The sequence below is a fragment of the Littorina saxatilis genome, linkage group LG16 (genome assembly GCF_037325665.1).
Source record: "Littorina saxatilis isolate snail1 linkage group LG16, US_GU_Lsax_2.0, whole genome shotgun sequence".
Taxonomy (NCBI): domain Eukaryota; kingdom Metazoa; phylum Mollusca; class Gastropoda; order Littorinimorpha; family Littorinidae; genus Littorina; species Littorina saxatilis.
Window position 1 is genome coordinate 7,992,634 of NC_090260.1, and position 24,391 is coordinate 8,017,024.

The 24,391-nt window shown below is 45.3% G+C and overlaps 1 protein-coding gene across 1 annotated transcript in view; it reads left to right on the forward strand.

The window, feature by feature from the left end:
• The window catches only part of LOC138949836 (transcription factor 12-like), a 136,985-nt gene that overhangs the window by 53,891 nt on the left and 58,703 nt on the right, over nucleotides 1-24,391 (forward strand). Inside the window, exon 3 of the mRNA XM_070321615.1 lies at nucleotides 20,551-20,656. Within this exon, the coding sequence (XP_070177716.1) occupies nucleotides 20,551-20,656 (106 nt within the window). The remainder of the gene's footprint in view (nucleotides 1-20,550; nucleotides 20,657-24,391) is intronic.

Genomic DNA, 24,391 nt, shown 5'->3' on the forward strand with positions numbered 1-24,391 from the left:
TCTTCCGTTGTCTCGTCCATCACGACAGCAACTGCTTCTGTCACTTTGTCCTTTTCCCCGTAGGCAGTCCTCTCTATGTAGGCGCGCAGCAGGTTGGCGTGGTACAGGCGTGCTTTCCCGTTCATGACGATCCTGTAGTCGTTTTGGCCCACTTTCGCTGTCACCTCAAAAGGTCCTTGCCACTGCAGTTGTAGCTTGTTGTGTTTGACAGGTAGAAGTAGCAACACCCGTTCTCCAATCTTGAAGCTGCGCGGCCGTGCCTTGCGGTCGAATCCTCGCGCGTAACGCTGTGCTGCTCTTCCCAGGTTCTCTTGAGCCAATTTGCAGGTCTCTTCAATCCTGTTCCTGAGTTCTACGATGTAGGTCGCTGTCGTCTGCACCTCCTCGTCAGCTTCTTCGTCCGTCCAAGCTTGACGCAGGATAGCCATGGGACCGCGTACCTGTCTGCCGTACAACAACTCAAATGGGGAAAAACCCAAGCTCTCCTGAGGAACCTCGCGGTATGCAAAAAGCAATGCTGGGATGTACCTGTCCCACGTGCGTGGTTTCTCCTGAGCTAGTTTCCTCAGCATGGTCTTCAAGGTGCCATTGAACCTTTCCACCAGTCCGTTGCACTGAGCATGGTAAGGAGTGGTGAAGTGCTGCTCCAGTGATAGCAGTCGTGCTGCCTCCGCCATCACTCCTCCCGTGAACTGCGTGCCTCTGTCGGTGAGTACCTCTGATGGAATTCCCAGCCGGGACCACATAGTAACCAGAGCCTCAGCTACTCGCGTGGCTTCAATCGATTTCAGAGGGATCGCCTCTGGGTATCGAGTAGCGTAGTCCACCATGGTCAAAATGTATCTGTTTCCGTCCTCAGACGCAGGCAAGATGGGCCCGATGATGTCCACTGCCACCCGACGAAAGGGTTCGTCGATGAGCGGCATCTTCTCTAAGGGGACCTTCCTCACCCTTCCTTTGGCAACCACCTTCTGGCACTTATCGCAGGACGCACAGAAACGTCGGACATCCGTGCAGATGCCTGGCCAGTAAAAGTGGCGCCAGACACGATCCGTGGTCTTCTTGGTACCAAGATGACCTCCCAGAATCGAGTCGTGTGCCGTTGCCATGACACCCTCGCGAAACTCGCGAGGCACGACAACCTGTTTGAATGTACCTTCTTGGTTGCTGAACTCACGGTAGAGCAACTTCTTGTCCCTGAGGAACTTTGACCTCCCATGCTTCCCGCTCAGCTTCACCTTCCCCGACTTCGCGTGCTCCCGAGGAGTAGCTAAGGTCGGGTCAGAATCCTGAGCCTTCGCGAGAAGCGCGGGGGTCACGTTCCCCAGGGCAGCTCGTGCAGCAGGTAGGGGTTTGAGAGGTTTGTCCTCTCGCTCCGCCTGTGCCCGCGTGAGCACTGAAATGACGTCGGGAGACCGATAAACGGGAACCTCCCTGGTGACGCCGTCCACAAACTGAACCCGGTTTCCAATGAGCAGGTCGCATGGAGGATCGTCCATGACGACGGCCACAATGGTCCCCGTGAACAACGGGGTTACGACCTTGATCACTGCCGTGTTCAAGTCGTAAGCGTGAGATGCCTCGGCCATTCTCACCCTGATGCTGTCTCCTGTGTAGGCCATAGCTGGAACTAGACTCGCCCGAACCACTATCATGTCTGCCCCTGTGTCCCGCAGACCTTCGCCCTTCACTCCGTTAACGTAGACGTTGCAGTGGGGCTGGAAATGTTTCCTGGAGCACGGAACGCAGAGTTGTGGGATGGTGCATGAGCTCGTGACGTCCCTGAACTCCTCACTGCCAACGAAGTGAACGCCCTTCTGGTCAGCCTGTCTCTTGTGGCAGTCCTTCTTCACGTGGCCCCGCTTGTTGCAGTAATAACACTGGATGTCAGTTCTGGAACTCGATCCCTTGTGTCCCTGATCGTCCTTCCCGTCCTTGGGTCCTGAAGAACCCGAATTTCCCGTTTTTCCTGGCCGTGAGCCTGAAGATTTGCCGGAGATCGCCTGGGCGTCCTCGTGCACTCTGATCCAGTCGGCTGCCTCCTGAGTAGTCTTGGGCTGGTGCTCCTGCACGAAGGTCACCACCTCAGGTCGCAGGCTGGACATCAGTTGTTCCATGACTATGAGGTCGGCAAGGTCGTTGACGGTCCAGTCCTTTTCGGCCATCTCCACCCAGCGCCGCAGGTAGAGGTTAAGGCGTGCCACAAACTGATGACTCAGCTCGCCGCTCAGTCTCTTGCTGTTACGCAGACGTCGTCTGTAGGCTTCAGCAGTCAGGTTAAAGCGCTGGAGTAACGCCTTCTTAAGTGCCTGATAGTCTCTCGCCTCGTCGTCCTCCAAAGCGTTGTAGAGCTGCAATGCGCGTCCCTTTAAGCAGGTGCTAAGGCGGCTAGCCCACGTGGCCTCTTCCCACTTCTGGTCAGATGCAATGCGCTCAAACCGGCGTAAAAAGTCGTCGAGCTCGTCCTTGTCATCGTCGAACGTCGGCAGTCTCGTACGGTCGGCAACAAACGTCGGCGCGCTAGCCTGAGTAAGCGTACCCTTCTCGGCCTGTAGCCTAGCTAGCTCTAGCTGGTGATCGCGATCCGCCTGTTCCTTTCGGTCTAGTCTGTCACGTTCGTCTTTCTTTTCTTGTCTGTCACGTTCGGCCTGTCGTTCCCTTTCTTGTCTGTCAAGTTCATCTTTCTCTTTCCGTTCTTGTCTGTCACGTTCGTCTTTCCTTTCCTGTCTGTCTCGTTCAGCCTGTCGTTCCCTTTCTTGTCTGTCAAGTTCGTCTTTCTCTTTCTTGTCCTGTCGGTCACGTTCGGCCTGTCGTTCAGCCTGTCGTTCCCTTTCTTGTCTGTCAAGTTCGTCCTTCTTGTCCTGTCGGTCACGTTCTTCTTTTCTTGTCAGTCGCTCAAATTCTTCCTTCCGTTCTACTTCTAAGCGTTTTAGAACGCTTCGGGCTCTAACGCGTGCGTCTCGCTCAGTCGGTTGCTCGCTCCCAGGAGTCTCGAAAGTTATTCTCCCCGTAGGAGATCCCCCTGTAGCCATGGTTAGTTTTAGCAAAGCTTTATTACAAAAGTAAGTCTAACGCGGCTATAGCTAGAACACGCGGTGATGAAATGGATACAAAAATCCAGCAACCAGAAAATGCAGAAGGAAAATCCAAACGGTGTAGAACAAAACGCGTAGCCTACTTTATGGCTGCTTTTTGCGGTGAAACAAAGTGTTTCCCACAGCCGTGGCCTACTTTATCGGCTGCTTTTTGCGGTGAAACAGAGTGTCTCCCACAGCCTTGGTTAGGACAGAAGTCCTCGGACCCTTCCCCCCCAAAATTCCAACAAAGTCAAAATATGGAGAAAAATCCAAGTAAAACAAGACTATAGAAATATAACCTGTTACAGAATGCGAAACAACAATGTAGAGAAAACTGAGTAAAACGAATAACAAATCCGCTAACCCCGCTCAGCTCTCTGCAACGGAAAACTCTGAACGTACAACAACAAAGATTCACAAACAAAGGAAAGGGAGATAATCACAGTTAGCGCATACAATAACTCACAAATTACAATTTACATTTCCTGCAAGATGTGAATCGCTTAAGGTGTGGTATATGATCAAAACTATACAAAAAAGGGTAGCACCAAGCAGAAAATAAGTCGAGCACTGACGAGATTATCTGCTCTTAGTTCTCCTTAATTGGTGGGTCTTTATCAGTTGGAAATTAACTGAGTAAATCCCGGCTTGGCCCCCACGTGTCACGTTTCAATATATCACTCAAGGTGATTATGAACCGGTTAATTACTACTAATTAACTAACCACACCACGATCCACTCTCGCAGGCATACAATTAAATAGAGTCAACAAAAGTATAAGTTTCAGACGCCTGTTTATGTATAAACTCTCCACCTCCCTCGAGCCTTCACTCAAAATATGTTCCTTTTACGTTCTCAACACGTAAAAAACCAGTGTTCACTGACAAAATGCCAGTACTATGTAGAAAATTATAGTAACACGCTGAACCCGTGTAAATATAGTCGAAATGAGAATGTTCTGTTCGAAAAGCTCTAGTTCGTGCAGGTGTCACACACCCCACGTTGTCACTACTCCAATGAAATCATAGATACGAAAAGACAACGGTGGTCAACGGGGTGCGTACGACATGGTGCACTTAGCTTTATCTCTGCTGCTGCTGCTTAGCCGGTATGCTGGTTAGTCGGTTCGCTGGTTAGCCGGTCCGCTGGTTAGCCGGTTCGCTGGTTAGCCGGTCCGCTGGTTAGCCGGTCTCCTGGTTAGCGTAGCCTCAACAGTTCCCGCCAGAGTCAGCCGTGCCGATGTTACGGGAACGTAACGAACGAACGAAACGAACGAACGAAGGAAGGCTGCAAACAGAAAGCATCGGTGCACTAAACATGTCAGCTACCCCTCACCCACCACCTTAAAACATGTCATCTTTAAATATCTCATCGAGCACGTGGGCCTGCACAAAACTGACTTTTTACAACAACAAAACAGCCATTTTCCGTCCTTCTCTCCCTATCTGCAAAAACCATATACAGATAAGTATTTTAGCGTCACAGAGAGTAAATTATGCGCTAACCTTGAAAGAACAACAGAGAGTATTTCATTCCACAACACAGACCCATCAACAGCGTTAAATAATGATTTATTACCTCAAAAGCCTATGATTGTAACTCTCAATGGAAGCAAAGTCCGCCTCCTCCCTGGAACAGTCTCTGTTCGTCAACAGTGACCCAAAACGTCCAGAACCCCTTGTCGAATCCTTATGCGAAAGCCATCGCCGACGAAGGAAATGTGACGACTTGTCCTCAGCAAAATACGTGGCAGAGGAAAGGAATAACTTGTGGAAGTTCCCCTAGAGTGCCGAATATGATACTCGGTGAAAAACCATCATACTCTAGTAACTGTGTGTTAGGTCCTTCCCCTTCTGCCGCTGGGTGTCAAGTGTGTCGTCCTTGAGTCTCTGACAGACCACCTAGCCAAATACACGTGACTGACCTTGTCACCAAACCAGTCCAGCTATACACAGTTTTGCCTCCCCAAGCAGGAAGGAGACACGAGAAACTCAATCCCTGAAAATCCCGTGCGCGCTGTCAGCGAAAAAAACCGTCAGCCCTATGACAGCAGAAACCTGCACTGTGAAGCTCGTGCGTTTCAAAACATCCGTGCTCGGGAGCACTGTCAGCAAAAACTCTGCTGTGTCCAATATCACGCACAGGCGCTTTCTATCATACATTGACCCAGAACAGGCACTCCACTGAGTGACGCTTTCTTGGTCTCTGTCACCCGATCGTGACATAGACTACTTTTATTCAATGTACTTGAGGTGCTGTGGATATGTAGAGGTTCCCCCTTTCTTCAGTTATTCAAAGAAAAGAGGAGTTTTTGTGCGAAAATTTGATCGAATCCTATTCACTCAACCAGTCTACCTGCGCAGGCGATTGAATAATGCGCGGTTGTATAGTTCAGGGAAAATAATTCAATTCTGTTAACACTTCTTGTCAGTTTCCCTGTTTTGGACTAAAATCAAGTACACAGTTATGTTGTTATTCTGCTGTGGCGGTAAAGGCAGATAGTGTGTGTTCTGTTCATGTTTTGGTATCGCTCAGGAAATGTTCTTTCTTCGAATGGGACCAGCAGACGAACTTTTGCACCCGTGTTCCAACGTTAAAAACTGTATGACGTTCAGTTTTCTGGGGCAAAATAATTTATCCTACATACGTGAGAGAGACACCCGTGAGATAATAATCGTTCAAATCACACGTGTGTATATCATGTAAATGAGGTCATGTCAAGCAAGTCTGGCAGGGACCTGTTTTTCCACTGCTTATGATGCCAAAGTCACCGAGACAAACGTCATTATAGAAACACAAATTGCGCTCGCTAATTACCCTCGATGAATCTTTAGAACTAACACGTCACGCCACACTTTCAGAGTGACGTTTCTTTGCTTTGACGTAATAGATTGCACGAGGCTTTAGTAGAGATCGAGGTTCTAAAACAAGCGTCTTCAATTTAGCTGCCTCGAATGCAGGACATTTTCAGTAAAATACACATAAGTACAGTATGTAGGATAAACAGAATACTACATGGCTTGCTGTTCCGTACCAGATTTACACTCGTTGCTTTTTCAAATAGTGAACAGCTCGCTTTCGCTCGCAGTTCAATATTTTAAAAAAACAACTCGTGTAAATCTGGTACGACACAGCAAGCCATGTAGTATTCTCTATGTATGAAACCGCTTTATGTTCTTTAAATTGATGAGATGTGTGCACTTTGGTTGCGTGTGATCTGTTTATAAAATGAAATATTGTCGAAAACTAACCGTCGGATTGCAGTCTTTTGTCCAAGCAACTCAGTTCAGAAAATTTGGAAGGGGAACTACTCTTGTCGCTAGGCAGTGTACGAGAATTACTTGCCTTGCGAGTTTGCTTGCACCCATAAGAGATCTAAAGCGAGTTTCTCTGCACTGAGCGTTAGATTTGGATTTAGAAAACAACCAAACTCATGGATTTTATATGGAGATTAATGTGTTCAAGCCTGTAGTTGCCAGTTTAAATGCAGTATGTTTGTATTGTTTGCCGAATCTTCACTGCCGTGTCCCCGGGGAGAAAGCAGCCCGAATTTCCATGAGGGTAACCTCACTGGACTGTAAATCTTATCCATCCAATCCTAGAGATGTATATTTCGTACATTAGAGCGTTCGGAACTTTTCAATCGCTAAAGTAGTTCCCTCAAAGTCTAGCTCATCAACCTGTGAGCTATCGAGGATTCAGACCTGTTGTTGGGTAAGTGATTTTGGTTGTTGGGTAAGTTACCGAAAAATAACTAGCCCTACACGTTTACAGAGAGAAAGAAGCAGAGGGGGGAATAAAGCTCGGTAACTGGCGTGGAGTGTTGAGAGTGACATGCTGGGGGGACCACATTCTGATAATCATCGCTCCACGGCTATCGCCAGTTGTCTCTCTGACCGGACGCTAAAGTCCTACGCGAATCTTCACTGCCGTGTCGGTTAGATAGACAGCCCTATGGGTCACCAGCCACATTGCCACCTGGATACCTTCAACACACTGTTCACTGTTCACTGCCGTGTCGGTTAGATTGACAGCCCTATGGGTCACCAGCCACATAGCCACCTGGATACCTTCAACACACTGTTCACTGTTCACTGCCGTGTCGATTAGATTGACAGCCCTATGGGTCACCAGCCACATAGCCACCTGGATACCTTCAACACACTGTTCACTGTTCACTGCCGTGTCGGTTAGATTGACAGCCCTATGGGTCACCAGTCACATAGCCACCTGGATACCTTCAACACCTACAGCGCGGGTGTGGGGAGCGAGTCAGGGGACCATCAGGCACCGTCTGTGAATCCCTGTCAACATTGCCAACCATGTGTGTAGACGCGGGGACATCGTGGGATGTGAATCGCTGATCACGTTATTAGCATCGTGGGATGTGAATCGCTGATCACGTTATTAGCATCGTGGGATGTGAATCGCTGATCACGTTATTAGCATCGTGGGATGTGAATCGCTGATCACGTTATTAGCATCGTGGATATATGTGCACACCGTGTGGGAATATTCTGTACGTCACTGTGTTGTGTATCACGTGCAAGTTGTGTGCACTGTGCACGCTGTCACTGAGGGCGGCGCCGCGTGGAGTATTGGGCCCTTGGATTATACCTGTGTCAGGATTACCGCGGTGTGGCGTCACAGAGCACGGCGTCATCATGTACGGGCCGCCCAGGGGACCCCCCTACCCCATGTACCCGGACCCTCGTCAGATGAGCTGCATGTACCGCTACTACCCGCCACAGGTACGACTGGGGTCCCACAGGGGTCCGAATCGGAATTGGGTCCCAATGGGGTCCGACTGGACTGTCATGCTCTGTAGGCCGATCACACAATATGTAGATCTCTGTTGTACGTTATCTCTGATCTACGTTATCGCTGTTCCACGTTATCTCTGTTCTACGTTATCTCTGTTCTACGTTATCTCTGATCTACCTTATCTCTGTTCTACGTTATCTCTGTTCTACGTTATCTCTGTTCTACGTTATCTCTGTTCTACGTTATCTCTGTTCTACGTTATCTCTTGCCAGCCCCCCTCGCCTTCGTGACGTTGTTGACGTCACAGTTAGTGGCTGCACGTGTGTGGACCCCGCGTGATGTCACGTGCCCGTTACGCCCTGCATCATTTTTCTTGCTGGTCTTCTTCAACTCCACAAAGTGATATGAGGGAGATAAGCATGCCAGTTTCTTGCAAGTGAAGACCATTCGTGGTGAAATTCGATAGGTTTTACCCCGAAATAAAATTACTTCGAAAACGTGCACCGACTGGTTGCGTCCCTTGAATGATGGAAGGGGATATTGTGTGATGATGTTCATTTCAAGGTCAAAATACCTTTTTTTCAGAAAGAATTGGCCCCCATGAGTGTAAAGAAGTACAGGCCGATCATCAGTGCGTGTGAAGGGAGGGGAAATGGTCATTGATCAGTGTGGAGTGTAAAGAAGTACAGGCCGATCATCAGTGCTTGTGAAGGGAGGGGAAATGGTCATTGATCAGTGTGGAGTGTATGCGAGATGTACAAGGCCGGTGAAAAAACTGGTCTCAGAAAAAAAAGAATATCCCGTCACGTCACGTGGTGGTGCAAGGTCCCCACTGGAGAGAGGCTTCGATTGACTGGTTTCACCCCCCTGGCCCAGGTCGCCTGTCAACCCGATTGACTGGTTTCACACCCCTGGCCCAGGTCGCCTGTCAACCCGATTGACTGGTTTCACACCCCTGGCCCAGGTCGCCTGTCAACCCGATTGACTGGTTTCACCCCCCTGGCCCAGGTCGCCTGTCAACCCGATTGACTGGTTTCACCCCCCTGGCCCAGGTCGCCTGTCAACCCGATTGACTGGTTTCACACCCCTGGCCCAGGTCGCCTGTCAACCCGATTGACTGGTTTCACCCCCCTGGCCCAGGTCGCCTGTCAACCCACCTGTGTACTCACCTCACCCCTCCCGTCACACACATAATGATATACACAGTCACTGCCTCAGAGGCGTCAGACCGTGAAATAATCAGCGGGGGGAGATGACTAGAGTCTCAGATTTCAGCGACTTAATCTTAAAGGCCTACTAAAGTGCAACATTTTTATTCGCCGAAAACATGTGTAATAGCAATCTGGTAAATGTTCCGAAGACCATTTTGTAAAATTTTGCGTGGCTGATTTTTTATTGAATAAAAACCGATTCCGCGCACCTGTCCATTCTGCGAGAGACACCCCCGGTGCCAGTGACGTCATGAGTGTAACACGGCCTTCAGGAGCAACATGGCCGACGGTGATAGTAGCGCTGCCACTGCGAGTACGTATGTTCGAAAAGAGATTCCATCTTCGAAGCGGAGAAGATATGGCTTCGCCTGTGCTGTCGCTGAGTGCAGCAACAATCATGGTAAGAGCCATACCATGCACAGGTTTCCTGATGATGCCGAAACTCGGAGGCAGTGGGTCAAGTTTGTGCAAACTTGCAGAGCGGATTTTGGTCCGAAGTTTGGGACACCAAATCAAAATTCGAGAATATGCAGTTTGCATTTTAACTCTGACTGCGAGGGTGATGATAATGATGATGAAAATTATGATAATGCTGATTATGATAATGATGATTATGATAATGATGATGATGATGATCGAATGAATGGAGCAAAAGAGAGCGATAACTAGAAAAATGAACATCAGCATGTACAACAACAACAACAACAACAACAACAGTCTGCGTGTGAGTGTGTGTGAGTGTTTGTTTGTGTATACGTGAGTGTTTGTTTGTGTATACGTGAGTGTTTGTGTGTGTGTGTGTGTGCCTGGTGTGTGTGTGTGTGTGTGTGTGTGCCCCGGCGGTGTGTCAGTGTGTGTGTGTGCCCGGTGTGTCACTATGTGTCAGTGTGTGTGTGTGTGCCCAGTGTGTGTGTGTGTGTGTGTGTGTGCACGGTGTGTCAGTGTGTGTGTGTGTGTTTGTGTTACTGTTTGTGTGTGCGTCTGTGCTTCAGGTTTGAGTGAGTCAGTGTCTGTGCAGTCTGTCAGCTGTCTGTGTGTGTGCGTGCGTGCGTGTGTGTGTGTGTGTGTGTGTGTGTGTGTTACAGTGTACGCGCGCACGTTCGCACTCGTGCGTGTATGTGTCAATATTCGCAAATAGTACACACACACACACACATTTTCGTATCGACGTATTTGAGAGAATATTTCTCAGTGAGAATGAATGACTAAATGATCTAAGGGACCAAAACATCAAAATCGCCAAGAATGGAGTTACGCAGTAATTCCACGACGACATCATGCATGTAGTATTTAGGCCAGTAGGGTTCCGGTCAATAGAGTTTCGAACGTTTTGGAACCTCGATCTCTTCTAGTAAAACCTCGTGCAATCTATTACGTCAAAGCAAAGAAACGTCACTCTGAAAGTGTGGCGTGACGTGTTAGTTCTAAAGATTTATCGAGGGTAATTAGCCAGCGCAATTTTTGTTTCTGTAATGACGTTTGTCTCGGTGACTTTGGCCTCATAAAGCAGTGGAAAAACAGGTCCCTGCCAGACTTGCTTGACATGACCTCATTTACATGATATACACACGTGTCATTTTAAAGGCATATGTACGCGCTCCCGTGTTTACAAAGTGTAGTTTGCCCATAATCGATGTCAAACGCACCATAAGACCATATAATGACGATATGTCACCATGCGCGGACCATAATACATGCATTACAGCTTGTTCTAGCCTCTGAAAAAGTGAGGATGTCAACAAAGCCGCGGTGTTAGCTCCCTTGCATCAACGTTACATGTGTTGCCAAATCTATAAATAGGACGATCCAGATCAAAATGAAAATTAACATATCTCAACATTGAAGGGGTCCTAGACCACAATATTTTGCAGGGAACTTAATTTAGCATGTCTCCAGCTGTTGGTAAAGCAATTAGCGTGTATAGTCATCGAGTACATATGCCTTTAACTATTATTATCTCACGGGTGTCTCTCTCACGTATGTAGGATAAATACTAGATCTATACGAATATTGCATGAACATACCGGGCACACACACCACACACACACACCACGGCACACACACACACACACACACACACTGACACACCGGGCACACACACACACACACACACACACACACACACACGAACACTCACGTATACACAAACAAACACTCACACACACTCACACGCTTCTGTTGTTGTTGTTGTTGTTGTTGTTGTTGTTGTTGTTGTTGTTGTTGTTGTTGTACATGCTGATGTTCATTTTTCTAGTTATCGCTCTCTTTTGGTCCATTCATTCGAGTATCACCATCATCACCATCACTGATTATCATCATCATCATCATCATCATCATCATCATCATCATCATCATCATCATTATCATAACCATCATTATCATAATTTCCATCATCATTATCATCCTCGCTAGATCTTCCAAAATACATCATAACTCCCGTATTTTTATTTTATTTCTGTGACCTAAGACTCGGTGTAAAGGCAGATGATGTCCTGAAGATACTAGATATATAAGAATATTAAACAACCGTACTTTAATTTATGGTCGTGCCTGCGGTTCTAACAAGAAGAGCAAACGCTCGATCGAGTCACTTTCGCAGTTCTGAATATTATATGAGGCATCAGATGGACAGGAAGAAATTGCTATTCACAACACAATGCATACCTGAAGAATCAAATCCGATGAATAGTTTCAGAGATATGATATTTCAATTTTTTTCCTTCAAGACATACCTGTGACCTTGAAAAAGGTCAAAGGTCACCAAAGCAGACGTCAAAGTGTAGAGGTCACTGGGAGTCACGTTCACATAAAATTTGAGCCCGGTCACTTTTATAGTTTCCGAGAAAAGCCCAACGTTAAGTTGTGTGTTGCCGAACAGAAAAGGCTAGTTATCTCCCTTGTTTTTCTGATAACGTTCGTAAAAGGCTACAGATGTAAATACTTTGATGTAAAGAATAATCCTACAAAGTTTCAATCACATCCGATGAACTTTGTCAAAGATATAAAATGTCTAATTTTTCCTTTGACGCTGACCTGTGACCTTGAAAAAGGTCAAAGGTCAACGAAACCATCGTTAAAGTGTAGAGGTCATTGGAGGTCACGACTAAACAAAATATGAGCCCGATCGCTTTGATAGTTTCCGAGAAAAGTCCAACGTTAAGGTGGTGTCTACGGACGGCCGGCCGGCCGGCCGGACAGACTAACACTGACCGATTACATAGAGTCACTTTTTCTCAAGTGACTCAAAAACAATGCGAACATGGTCGGACGCAGACATTCGATGCTGGCACTTTCGCTCGCTAGCTCTTCGAAAATGCATCATAACTTCGTTATTTTTTTATTTCTGTGACTTAAAACTCGGCACAAAGTATGATAATGTTGTGAAGATTCTAGATATAAATAAAAATATTACATGAACATTCTTTATTTTGAGGTTGAGCCTGCGTTCTTAGATCAATGCGAACATGGTCGGACGCTGAACCACGATGCTTTCACTTTCGCTCGATAGATCGTCGCAAAATACATCATAACTCCCTTATTTTTTTATTTCTGTGACTTAAAACTTGGTATAAAGTCAGATAATGTTGTGAAGATACTATATATATATATATAAAAAAAATAGTACATGTCCATGCTTTAGTTTGGTAGCGCAAGGTAGTGCAAGGCCGCGTGCGGTCGCGTAGTATTTAGTCAGACCGACCTCTTCTGCTGGTCTTTCCGGTCTTTCGTCTTCATCACTTGAACCTTGCGGTTCGAACTGGTATTTCTCTATGTCTATCGCTCCAGAATACGGTAGTTCCGATGTTTCCAACTCCGATTCAAAGTCACTGCTTTCGCACGAAAGCTGCAATTCAGACTCATCCGCGTTCGACATCATGGTAGCCATACACCACTCATGACGTCACTTTCAGGGGAGAGAAGCAGTAGCAAAAAATTGTCTGTTGCTTCCCTTCTCGCTGATTACAGGTGAGATTGAGCACTTTCTCAGGCCGACTACGGGTGATCGGAGCGGAAGAAATTGTTTTGTTTAATATATTTGGTATCCTGATATGCAGCTCTTTCCATTTAAGCAATAAAAATGTTGCACTTTAGTAGGCCTTTAAGTAGCGGCAAGCGTCATTGCCAATAGTTTAGGAGCAAGCAATGTTTGTCGTCAGACATCGTTGTTTTGGTGGCTGGGAGGCGGCTTGGCTTACTTCAGCATCATTTCAGGTACTCGGTAAAGTTCCTGCGATTTGTGACGGCGAGGTTAGGCTTCCCTGTGACATTTCATTAGAGCACGGGTCGGGTTTCTGTAAAAGGTCTGTTTGCAGCCAGCAGTGAACAGACACACAATACAGACTGTGGGATTCTGTCTGTTCTCTTTCCACCAGCATGATTCAGACATCACACACTATTGGTGTGCTAGAGACCAGCAGTATACAGACATCACACACTATTGGTGCACAGTACTAGAGACCAGCAGTATACAGACATCACACACTATTGGTGTGCTAGAGACCAGCAGTATACAGACATCACACACTATTGGTGTGCTAGAGACCAGCAGTATACAGACATCACACACTATTGGTGTGCTAGAGACCAGCAGTATACAGACATCACACACTATTGGTGCACAGTAGACCAGCAGTATACAGACATCACACACTATTGGTGTGCTAGAGACCAGCAGTATACAGACATCACACACTATTGGTGTACTAGAGACCAGCAGTTTACAGACATCACACACTATTGGTGCACAGTAGACCAGCAGTATACAGACATCACACACTATTGGTGTACTAGAGACCAGCAGTATACAGACATCACACACTATTGGTGTACTAGAGACCAGCAGTATACAGACATCACACACTATTGGTGTACTAGAGACCAGCAGAGTAGAAGACAAACGTTGACCTACAGACTTGAAACAAACATATATAATACGGTCACCCGTACGATCTTTGTCTGGTTTGAGGGGGTAGAAGACAGAAACAAACATATATATATATATAATACGGTCACCCGTACAATCTTTGTCTGGTTTGAAAGGGTAGAAGTCGGAAACAACATATATAATACGGTCACCCGTACGATCTTTGTCTGGTTTGAGGGGGTAGAAGACAGAAACAAACATATATATATAATAAGGTCACCCGTACAATCTTTGTCTGGTTTGAGAGGGTAGAAGTCGGAAACAACATATATAATACGGTCACCCGTACGATCTTTGTCTGGTTTGAGGGGGTAGAAGACAGAAACAAACATATATATATATATATAATACGGTCACCCGTACAATCTTTGTCTGGTTTGAGAGGGTAGAAGTCGGAAACAACATATATAATACGGTCACCCGTACGATCTTTGTCTGGTTTGAGGGGGTAGAAGACAGAAACAAACATATATATATATAATACGGTCACCCGTACAATCTTTGTCTGGTTTGAGAGGGTAGAAGTCGGAAACAACATATATAATACGGTCACCCGTACGATCTTTGTCTGGTTTGAGGGGGTAGAAGACAGAAACAAACATATATATACAATACGGTCACCCGTACGATCTTTGTCTGGTTTGAGGGGGTAGAAGACAGAAACAAACATATATAATGGTGTTGAAGTTCCACAATTAACAGAACAGCAGAAGACTGGAATTGATAGTCCGATCAGTTTTAACAGAATTATCGACATCCTTTAAAAATATGAAAAACGGTTCCTGCCCTGGATGTGATGGTATTACAACCTCCTTTATGAAGTTCTTCTTGTGTGAAACAAAATACATGGTATTGAATTCCTTTCATGCATCTTTTTTAAAAGGAGAATTAACCGTCACACAAAAACGGGCAATAATGATATTAATTCATAAGGGTAAACAGTTACCGAGGGACGACCTTAATAATTAGCGTCCAAGTTCACTATTAAACACTGATTATAAAATATTGGCGAAGACTCTTTCAGTTCGCCTATCTAAAGTTATTTTAAATATTATTGGTGAAGATCAGTACGTTTTTTTGAAGGGTCGAACCACTAGTTCAGCGATCAGGCAAATAGACGATTTAGTTTCGTATGTAAACGAATATAATAAACCTGGGTTCCTTGTAGCACTGGACTATAAAGCTGCATTTGACACGATTTCCAAAGAGTTTATTGTGTATGCATTTAAACGATTTAATTTTGGTGCCGTCTTTGTAAGATGGGTAGAGATTTTATTGTATAAATCGGAAAGTTGTATTAATTTTATGGGCTGGTTATCGGAATGTATTGAATTAAACGCCGGTATCAGACAGGGCTGTTCGTTTTCACCGATGGCCTTCATTCTCGCATTAGAAACGTTGGCCTTGAAAATTCGAAATGATGGTTCAATTAAGGGTCTGGTCTGCCTCTGCCGAAAGAGACTAATGATAATTATGATATGTTTTTTAAGATATTATTATATGCTGATGATGTGACCCTATTTCTGAACGATATGGATGAGTTAAAAAACGCATTAACCCTTGTTACCTATTTTTCCAAATTCTCAGGTTTGGCAATGAATAGACAAAAAACTGAAATCATGGCCTCAGGCAGTAATACATATGGTCATGAAAATGAGTGTGGGTTAAGGTGGACTACAAAAGTGAAGATTTTGGGAATTTATTTCAGTAGCTCCTCATCGGTCTCTGAGATTGAAGAAAACTGGACCGTCGCGATATAACCTTGAACGGTTGAAAACGACGTTAAACCCAAATAAAGAAAGAAAGAAAGAAAGAAAACAAACTGGACAAGCTGTATTGAAAATATACGACGCAACATTGTGAAATGGTTTAAACGAAATTGTAGTATCATGGGGAAAATATGCATAGTGAAATCTCTTTTGCTATCGCAGATTATTTATCCGTTGCAAGCACTGGTAATACACGAAAAGGTACTGACTGAGATAAATACTTTGTTTTGCAGATTTATTTGGAAAAAACGATTTTCAAACACTAAGGCATTTGAGAAAGTTAAAAGAAAAGTGATGTGTCAAGATTTTCCAAATGGGGGTTTAAAAATGATTGATGTAATTGATATGCAGTCATCTTGTTTGTTATCCTGGGCTGCAAATTTATTGAACGAAAAGCAGGAAAGATGGAAACAGATACCGATACATATGTTTTCGAAGCTTGGTGAAAGGTTGTGTTGTTTCCATTCTAACACCACTGTAAAATTTTGTGTAGGATTGGGATTAATTAAAAATGTATTTTGGAAACAACTGTTAATTTGTTGGTTGAAAAATAAGGACATGATTCAGAGAGCAGTAGGTGGAGAAATGTTATAAAGTGATACGTGTTTATGGAACAGCAGTGATATAATATATTGCGGCCAAACGCTGTTTTTTAGCGATTGGATTAAAGCAGGCGTTTGTCGAGTAAAGGATGTATTTGTTAATAATGAGTTTTTGCCCTTTAATGTTATGCAGCAGAAGGTTGGATGTAAGCCTACAAGATTTTTTGAATATAGGGTCATTTGTACAGCAGTTAAAGCAGCAGCACTACGCTCTGCAAATGGAAATGTATGTGGATTTAACGATTTAAAGAATCTGAGTAAGCCTTGTCAATTTCGCAAATTAATTATAAAGGAAAAATATGTGGAGCCGGTTATAGTTAAATTTTGGGAAAATAAATTTGATTTTAGGCCGGGAAAAGAGCAGTGGTTAAGATTGCGAATGTTACAATGGAAATTGCCCCACAAATATGTTATTGTATAAAATAGGTATTTCCTCGAGTAATTGTTGTATTTATTGTGAGAACGAAATTGATTATATTGAACTTTTTTCTTTTTTTTGCCCGAAAATCATGTCCATTTGGAAATGCGTTGAGGATAAAGTGAATTGTAAATATACTCATAGCAAAAAGTTGGGGACCACTTACGCAAATTCCCGCAGTGGGGCACTGCGGTTATGAAATTAAAGGCCCCTCCTGTTTTTGGAACCGCAGGAGCTTTCTAGTTTGCTGTTAGGTAGATTTTTGGTTCCTCTTTCCTGTCATGCTCTCTTTTTCTTCATGAATTCTTTTCTTTTTTCTGCCTTCTTGCTCATTCACCTGTATTTTTTCCAAAAATCTCTTCTCTTGCCGCTTGTCTCGCGATTCATGTATAGTTTAATCTGTTAGTGTTCTGATGTAAGTCCAGCAGTAGATAGGTTAAGCCTATTTTAACATACTGGAAACTGGTAATCTTCCAGTAGGTATTAATTTAGTTTTACTAAAGCCTGCTGGGACACAAGTAATGGGTTAGTGCATTTGTAAACAGGAATCGCTTGACAAGTGGCCCCCTTCATCCCCCCCCTTCCTCGTCCTGATATGGCTCTGCGTAGTCGGCTGGACGTTAAGCAACAAATAAACAAAAACAAACAAACACTTACGCAAACAAACACAGCTTCCAAACCACCAAACAAAATTTAATCAAATTTGTAACATGTTTAATTCATTATCTCTGCGATCCTTTTCCAAAATATGGTGACATTTCATTCACGCATTACGTGTCAACAAGCTCTGAAACAACATGGGGGTCGAAAACAAAATGTGCAAGTTCCGAACAGTTCAGTAATGGGTGTGTCCGCCGCGTTTTGCGATGCCTTCTGCAGTCCTGTTCCGCATCGAGTTTACCAGCTTCCTGCAGAAGGCCTGAGGAATGGCCTGCCATTCGATTTGCAGGAACAGAAGCAGTTGCTGCAAGTTCCTTGGGGGTGGGTGGTTGTTCCTCACTCGCCTGTCCAGCTCATCCCACAGGTGCACGATGGGGTTGAAATCAGGGCTGCAGGCCGGCCAGTTCGTCCTGGTGACACCAGCCTGCTGGATGAAGTTGTTGACCAGCCTCGCTCTGTGAGGTGTCGCGTTATCGTCCTGGAACACAGCCTGCACACCAATCTGGTGTGGAGCTGGTAGAACCAAAGGGGCGACAATCTCATCTCTGTAGCGCTGGCCCGTCAGGTTGCCAACAATGTGGTAGAGGGGGGTTCTGTGTCGAAAACTGAAGGCCCCCCACACCATGATGGAGCCCCCGCCGAAGGCCACCCTCTCCTGCACCAGACCGTTGTTGTACCGCTCACCCTGACGCCTCCACACACGAGCCCGACCGTCATGATGGTGCAGATTAAAGCGGGACTCATCGCTGAACAGCACATCGGCCCATTGCTGGCGTGTCCACCTGGCATGGTTGTGACAGAACGCCAAACGAGCCTGGCGATGAGCTGCTGTCAGTCGTGGCCGTAAAGCTGGACGACGTGATCGCAGGCCAACTTCGTGCAGGCGTTTGCGGATGGTTTTTGTGCTGACGTTGGTGTTTGTTGCCACCCTCAGCTGGCCCCTGATGATGTTTGCAGTGGTGCCTCGCTGCTGCAGAGCTTGTCTTCTGATGAAGCGATCTTCACGCTGTGTTGTCTTCTTAGGCCGTCCTGACCTGGGCCTCTCCAGAACGCTGTTGGTGGCCTGGAACTTCTGATGCAGCCTGACCACGACAGAATGGGACACTCCAAGTCGTCTGCCCACTTCTCGCTTGCTTACGCCGTCTTGCAGCCATGCGATGGCCCGGGCTTTGTTGAAGGTGGTCACCTTTCGTCTGGGAGGCATAGTGAGAAGATGGTGGCTAGCGGAAAATCGCGGGGCTATAAAGCCTAACTGGTGACAACAGTTCACTCTCAACACATCCTCCCTGCACGTGCATAACGAATTTTTCATCTTTCCCGCCCAGGCTTGCCGACGCGCCAGCGTAAAAATGGTCCACCTTTTGGAGTTTGGCAGTTTCTGTCTCGTGCCCTAGCCAGGCCTCCGTGGATCCCGAGCAACTTTAATATAAAAAGCAGAAAAAAGAAAAAGAAAAAAAAGATCAATGAAGAAGTTAAAGAAGGCAACACAGAAAGGGTTGAAGCAGCCTGCATGCAACTGAGATAAAGAACAAAACAAAAAACATATATAATACGGTCACCCGTACGATCTTTGTCTGGTTTGAGGGGGTAGAAGCAAGTATATAATACGCTCACCCGTACGATCTTTGTCTGGTTTGAGGGGGTAGAAGCAAGTATATGATACGGTCACCCGTACGATCTTTGTCTGGTTTGAGGGGGTAGAAGCAAGTATATAATACGCTCACCCGTACGATCTTTGTCTGGTTTGAGGGGGTAGAAGCAAGTATATAATACGGTCATCTGTCTTTGTCTGGGTGGAACGGGTGGAGGGAGCACGGGTTGAAGCAAGCATGTACCGTTAGGATAGGGTCAGCTGAGCGGTTTGTGTCAGGGTGGGGTGGGGATAGGATGGAGGGGGGTGCTGATAGGATGGAGGGGGGTGCTGATAGGATGGAGGGGGGTGCTGGTGGAAGCATACTTCACTAGCACCGTTAGCATGGGGTCAAGCTGAACGACCCTGTGTCTGGCCTCCCTGCCGCTATCGGCACGGGGCGTTAATTGTGGCGGTGAATTGATTGGGTGACGGCGGTAATTGGCGCGATCTGCGTGATGATACACAGACCTGTAATGTGATTAGCAGTCTGGCCGTCAGTCGGCTTCTTATAGTCTGGTCTCCTCTCTCTCCCTCTCTCTCTCTCTGTCTCTCTCTCTCTCTCTCTCTCCTTCCTCTCTCTCTCTCTCTCTCTCTCTCTCTCTCACTCTCTCTCTCTCTCTCTCCCTCTCTTTCTCTCTCTCGCTCTCTCTCTTGCTGGCTCTCTCTCTCACTCTGTCTCTCTTTCTTGCTCGCTCTCTCTCTCTCTTGCTCGCTCTCTCACTTTGTCTCTCTCTCACTCTGTCTCTCTCTCTCGTTCTGTCTCTCTCTGTTTCTCTCTCGTCTCTCTCTGTTTCTCTCTCGTCTCTCTATTTTACTCTCTCTCTCTCTCTCGCTCACTCTCTCTATTTATATATATCTCTCTGTCTCTAACTATCTCCCTCTGCGTCTCTCTCTGACTTTGTCTCTCTCTCTCCCCGATACCGAATTCCGGTGGAGACCAGATTTATTTGTGCACTTTGTGACCGCCCCCTAACCATGTCCTGGCGTACCCATAGCTGGACCACTGCCCCCCCTCCCCCCTCCCCCCTCCCAGGAACGCTAATTGTGTTTTAGTCTGTGCCACAAAATATGTCGGCTACAAGGCGCACTGGTCTATTTTCCTCTGATCATGTCTGTCGCCATGTCAGTCCCGCCCATATATTTTTAGCAAATGAAAGAAGAAGACGGTTTTTGTAACATTCAGTCTGTCTGTCGTTCCATCATTTGTCAGTCTGTGTGTTGCTCCATATAGCATCTGTATCATCTGGGGGTTTTTTCTCTTCTGTTTTTGGCTGCCTGTAACATCTGACGTTTCGCTGCCTGTAACATCTGACGTTTTGCTGCCTGTAACATCTGACGTTTCTCTTCTGTTTTTCGCTGCCTGTAACATCTGACGTTTTGCTGCCTGTAACATCTGACGTTTTGCTGCCTGTAACATCTGACGTTTTGCTGCCTGTAACATCTGACGTTTTGCTGCCTGTAACATCTGACGTTTTGCCTTGTGTCTGTGCAGATGTTCTCTCCGCCGGTGGGAGGGGGTTCAGGTGGCGCACCAGCCATGAAGGGCGGGCCCCCGAACGTGGATAGCTCACAGATCATTCACCAAGGCTACAGAACAGGTAAGGGCCCCGCAGCATGGATTATCAGGATGTCTCACACAGAACACTCGGGTGATGAAGATTCTTTTGGTTGTAGACATGTGTGTCTACAGGGAACCCTCACAAAACAAATAACCAACAAACAGAAGAGGGAAAACCCTCACAAAACAAATAACCAACAAATGAGGGAAAACCTTCACAAAACACACAAAACAAATAACCAACAAACAGAAGAGGGAGAGGGAAAACCTTCACAAAACAAATAACCAACAAATGAGGGAAAACCTTCACAAAACAAATAACCAACAAATGAGGGAAAACCTTCACAAAACAAATAACCAACAAATGAGGGAAAACCTTCACAAAACACACAAAACAAATAACCAACAAACAGAAGAGGGAGAGGGAAAACCTTCACAAAACAAATAACCAACAAACTGAAGAGGGAGAGGGAAAACCTTCACAAAACAAATAACCAACAAATGAGGGAAAACCTTCACAAAACACACAAAACAAATAACCAACAAACTGAAGAGGGAGAGGGAAAACCTTCACAAAACAAATAACCAACAAACTGAAGAGGGAGAGGGAAAACCTTCACAAAACAAATAACCAACAAATGAGGGAAAACAGTACAAAAAACTAATAACGAACAAACAGAAGAAGAAACAAGTCGCGTAAGGCGAAAATACAACATTTAGTCAAGTAGCTGTCGAACTCACAGAATGAAACTGAACGCAACGCAACGCATCAAGACCGTATACTCGTAGCATCGTCACTCCACCGCCCGTGGCAAAGGCAGTGCCAGTGAAATTGACAAGAAGAGCGGGGTATTCGTTGCGCTGAGAAGGATAGCACGCTTTTCTGTACCTCCAATCCTGTACCTTTTAATCCAAACATATCATATCTATATGTTTTTGGAATCAGGAACCGACAAGGAATAAGATGAAAGTGTTTTTAAATTGATTTCGAAAAAAAAAATTTGATAATAATTTTTATATATTTAATTTTCAGAGCTTGTTGTTAATCCAAATATAACATATTTATATGTTTTTGGAATCAGCAAATGATGGAGAATAAGATGAACGTAAATTTGGATCGTTTTATAAAAAAATATTTTTTTTTACAATTTTCAGATTTTTAATGACCAAAGTCATTAATTAATTTTTAAGCCACCAAGCTGAAATGCAATACCGAAGTCCGGGCTTCGTCGAAGATTACTTGACCAAAATTTCAACCAATTTGGTTGAAAAATGAGGGCGTGACAGTGCCGCCTCAACTTTCACGAAAAGCCGGATATGACGTCATCAAAGACATTTATCAAAAAAATGAAAAAAACGTGTGAGGATACCATACCCAGGAACTCTCATGTCAAATTTCATAAAGATCGGTCCAGTAGTTTAGTCTGAACCGCTCTACACACACACACACACACACAGACACACACACATACACCATGACCCTCGTCTCGATTCCCCCCTCTACGTTAAAACATTTAGTCAAAACTTGACTAAATGTAAAAACCGTTACGAGACTAATTATCGAAAACGAAAACCCCTCAGAAAACAGTCAACAGAGGAGGAACAACCCTGACAAAACAAATAATTAACAGAGGACGGAAAACCCCCACAAAACAGTCAACAGAGAAGGAAAAACCTTCACAAAACAAATAAACAACGAACAGCAAGTAACACATGTATAGCAAGGCAACAGACACAACGAACAGCAAGTAACACATGTATAGCAAGGCAACAGACTCAACGAACAGCAAGTAACACATGTATAGCAAGGCAACAGGCACAACGAACAGCAAGTAACACATGTATAGCAAGCAAGGCAACAGACACAACGAACAGCAAGTAACACATGTATAGCAAGCAAGGCAACAGACTCAACGAACAGCAAGTAACACATGTATAGCAAGCAAGGCAACAGACACAACGAACAGCGAGTAACACATGTATAGCAAGGCAACAGACACAACGAACAGCAAGTAACACATGTATAGCAAGGCAACAGGCACAACGAACAGCAAGTAACACATGTATAGCAAGGCAACAGACTCAACGAACAGCAAGTAACACATGTATAGCAAGGCAACAGACACAACGAACAGCGAGTAACACATGTATAGCAAGGCAACAGACACAACGAACAGCGAGTAACACATGTATAGCAAGGCAACAGACACAACGAACAGCAAGTAACACATGTATAGCAAGGCAACAGGCACAACGAACAGCGAGTAACACATGTATAGCAAGGCAACAGGCACAACGAACAGCAAGTAACACATGTATAGCAAGGCAACAGGCACAACGAACAGCAAGTAACACATGTATAGCAAGGCAACAGACACAACGAACAGCAAGTAACACATGTATAGCAAGCAAGGCAACAGACACAACGAACAGCAAGTAACACATGTATAGCAAGGCAACAGGCACAACGAACAGCAAGTAACACATGTATAGCAAGGCAACAGACACAACGAACATCAAGTAACACATGTATAGCAAGCAAGGCAACAGGCACAACGAACAGCAAGTAACACATCTATAGCAAGGCAACAGACACAACGAACAGCAAGTAACACATGTATAGCAAGGCAACAGGCACAACGAACAGCAAGTAACACATGTATAGCAAGGCAACAGGCACAACGAACAGCAAGTAACACATGTATAGCAAGGCAACAGGCACAACGAACAGCAAGTAACACATGTATAGCAAGGCAACAGGCACAACGAACAGCAAGTAACACATGTATAGCAAGGCAACAGGCACAACGAACAGCAAGTAACACATGTATAGCAAGGCAACAGACACAACGAACAGCAAGTAACACATGTATAGCAAGCAAGGCAACAGACACAACGAACAGCAAGTAACACATGTATAGCAAGCAAGGCAACAGGCACAACGAACAGCAAGTAACACATGTATAGCAAGGCAACAGACTCAACGAACAGCAAGTAACACATGTATAGCAAGCAAGGCAACAGGCACAACGAACAGCAAGTAACACATGTATAGCAAGGCAACAGACACAACGAACAGCAAGTAACACATGTATAGCAAGCAAGGCAACAGGCACAACGAACAGCAAGTAACACATGTATAGCAAGGCAACAGACACAACGAACAGCAAGTAACACATGTATAGCAAGCAAGGCAACAGGCACAACGAACAGCAAGTAACACATGTATAGCAAGGCAACAGACACAACGAACAGCAAGTAACACATGTATAGCAAGCAAGGCAACAGACACAACGAACAGCAAGTAACACATGTATAGCAAGGCAACAGACTCAACGAACAGCAAGTAACACATGTATAGCAAGGCAACAGACTCAACGAACAGCAAGTAACACATGTATAGCAAGGCAACAGGCACAACGAACAGCAAGTAACACATGTATAGCAAGGCAACAGACACAACGAACAGCAAGTAACACATGTATAGCAAGGCAACAGACACAACGAACAGCAAGTAACACATGTATAGCAAGGCAACAGGCACAACGAACAGCAAGTAACACATGTATAGCAAGGCAACAGGCACAACGAACAGCAAGTAACACATGTATAGCAAGCAAGGCAACAGACACAACGAACAGCAAGTAACACATGTATAGCAAGGCAACAGGCACAACGAACAGCAAGTAACACATGTATAGCAAGGCAACAGACACAACGAACAGCAAGTAACACATGTATAGCAAGGCAACAGACACAACGAACAGCAAGTAAC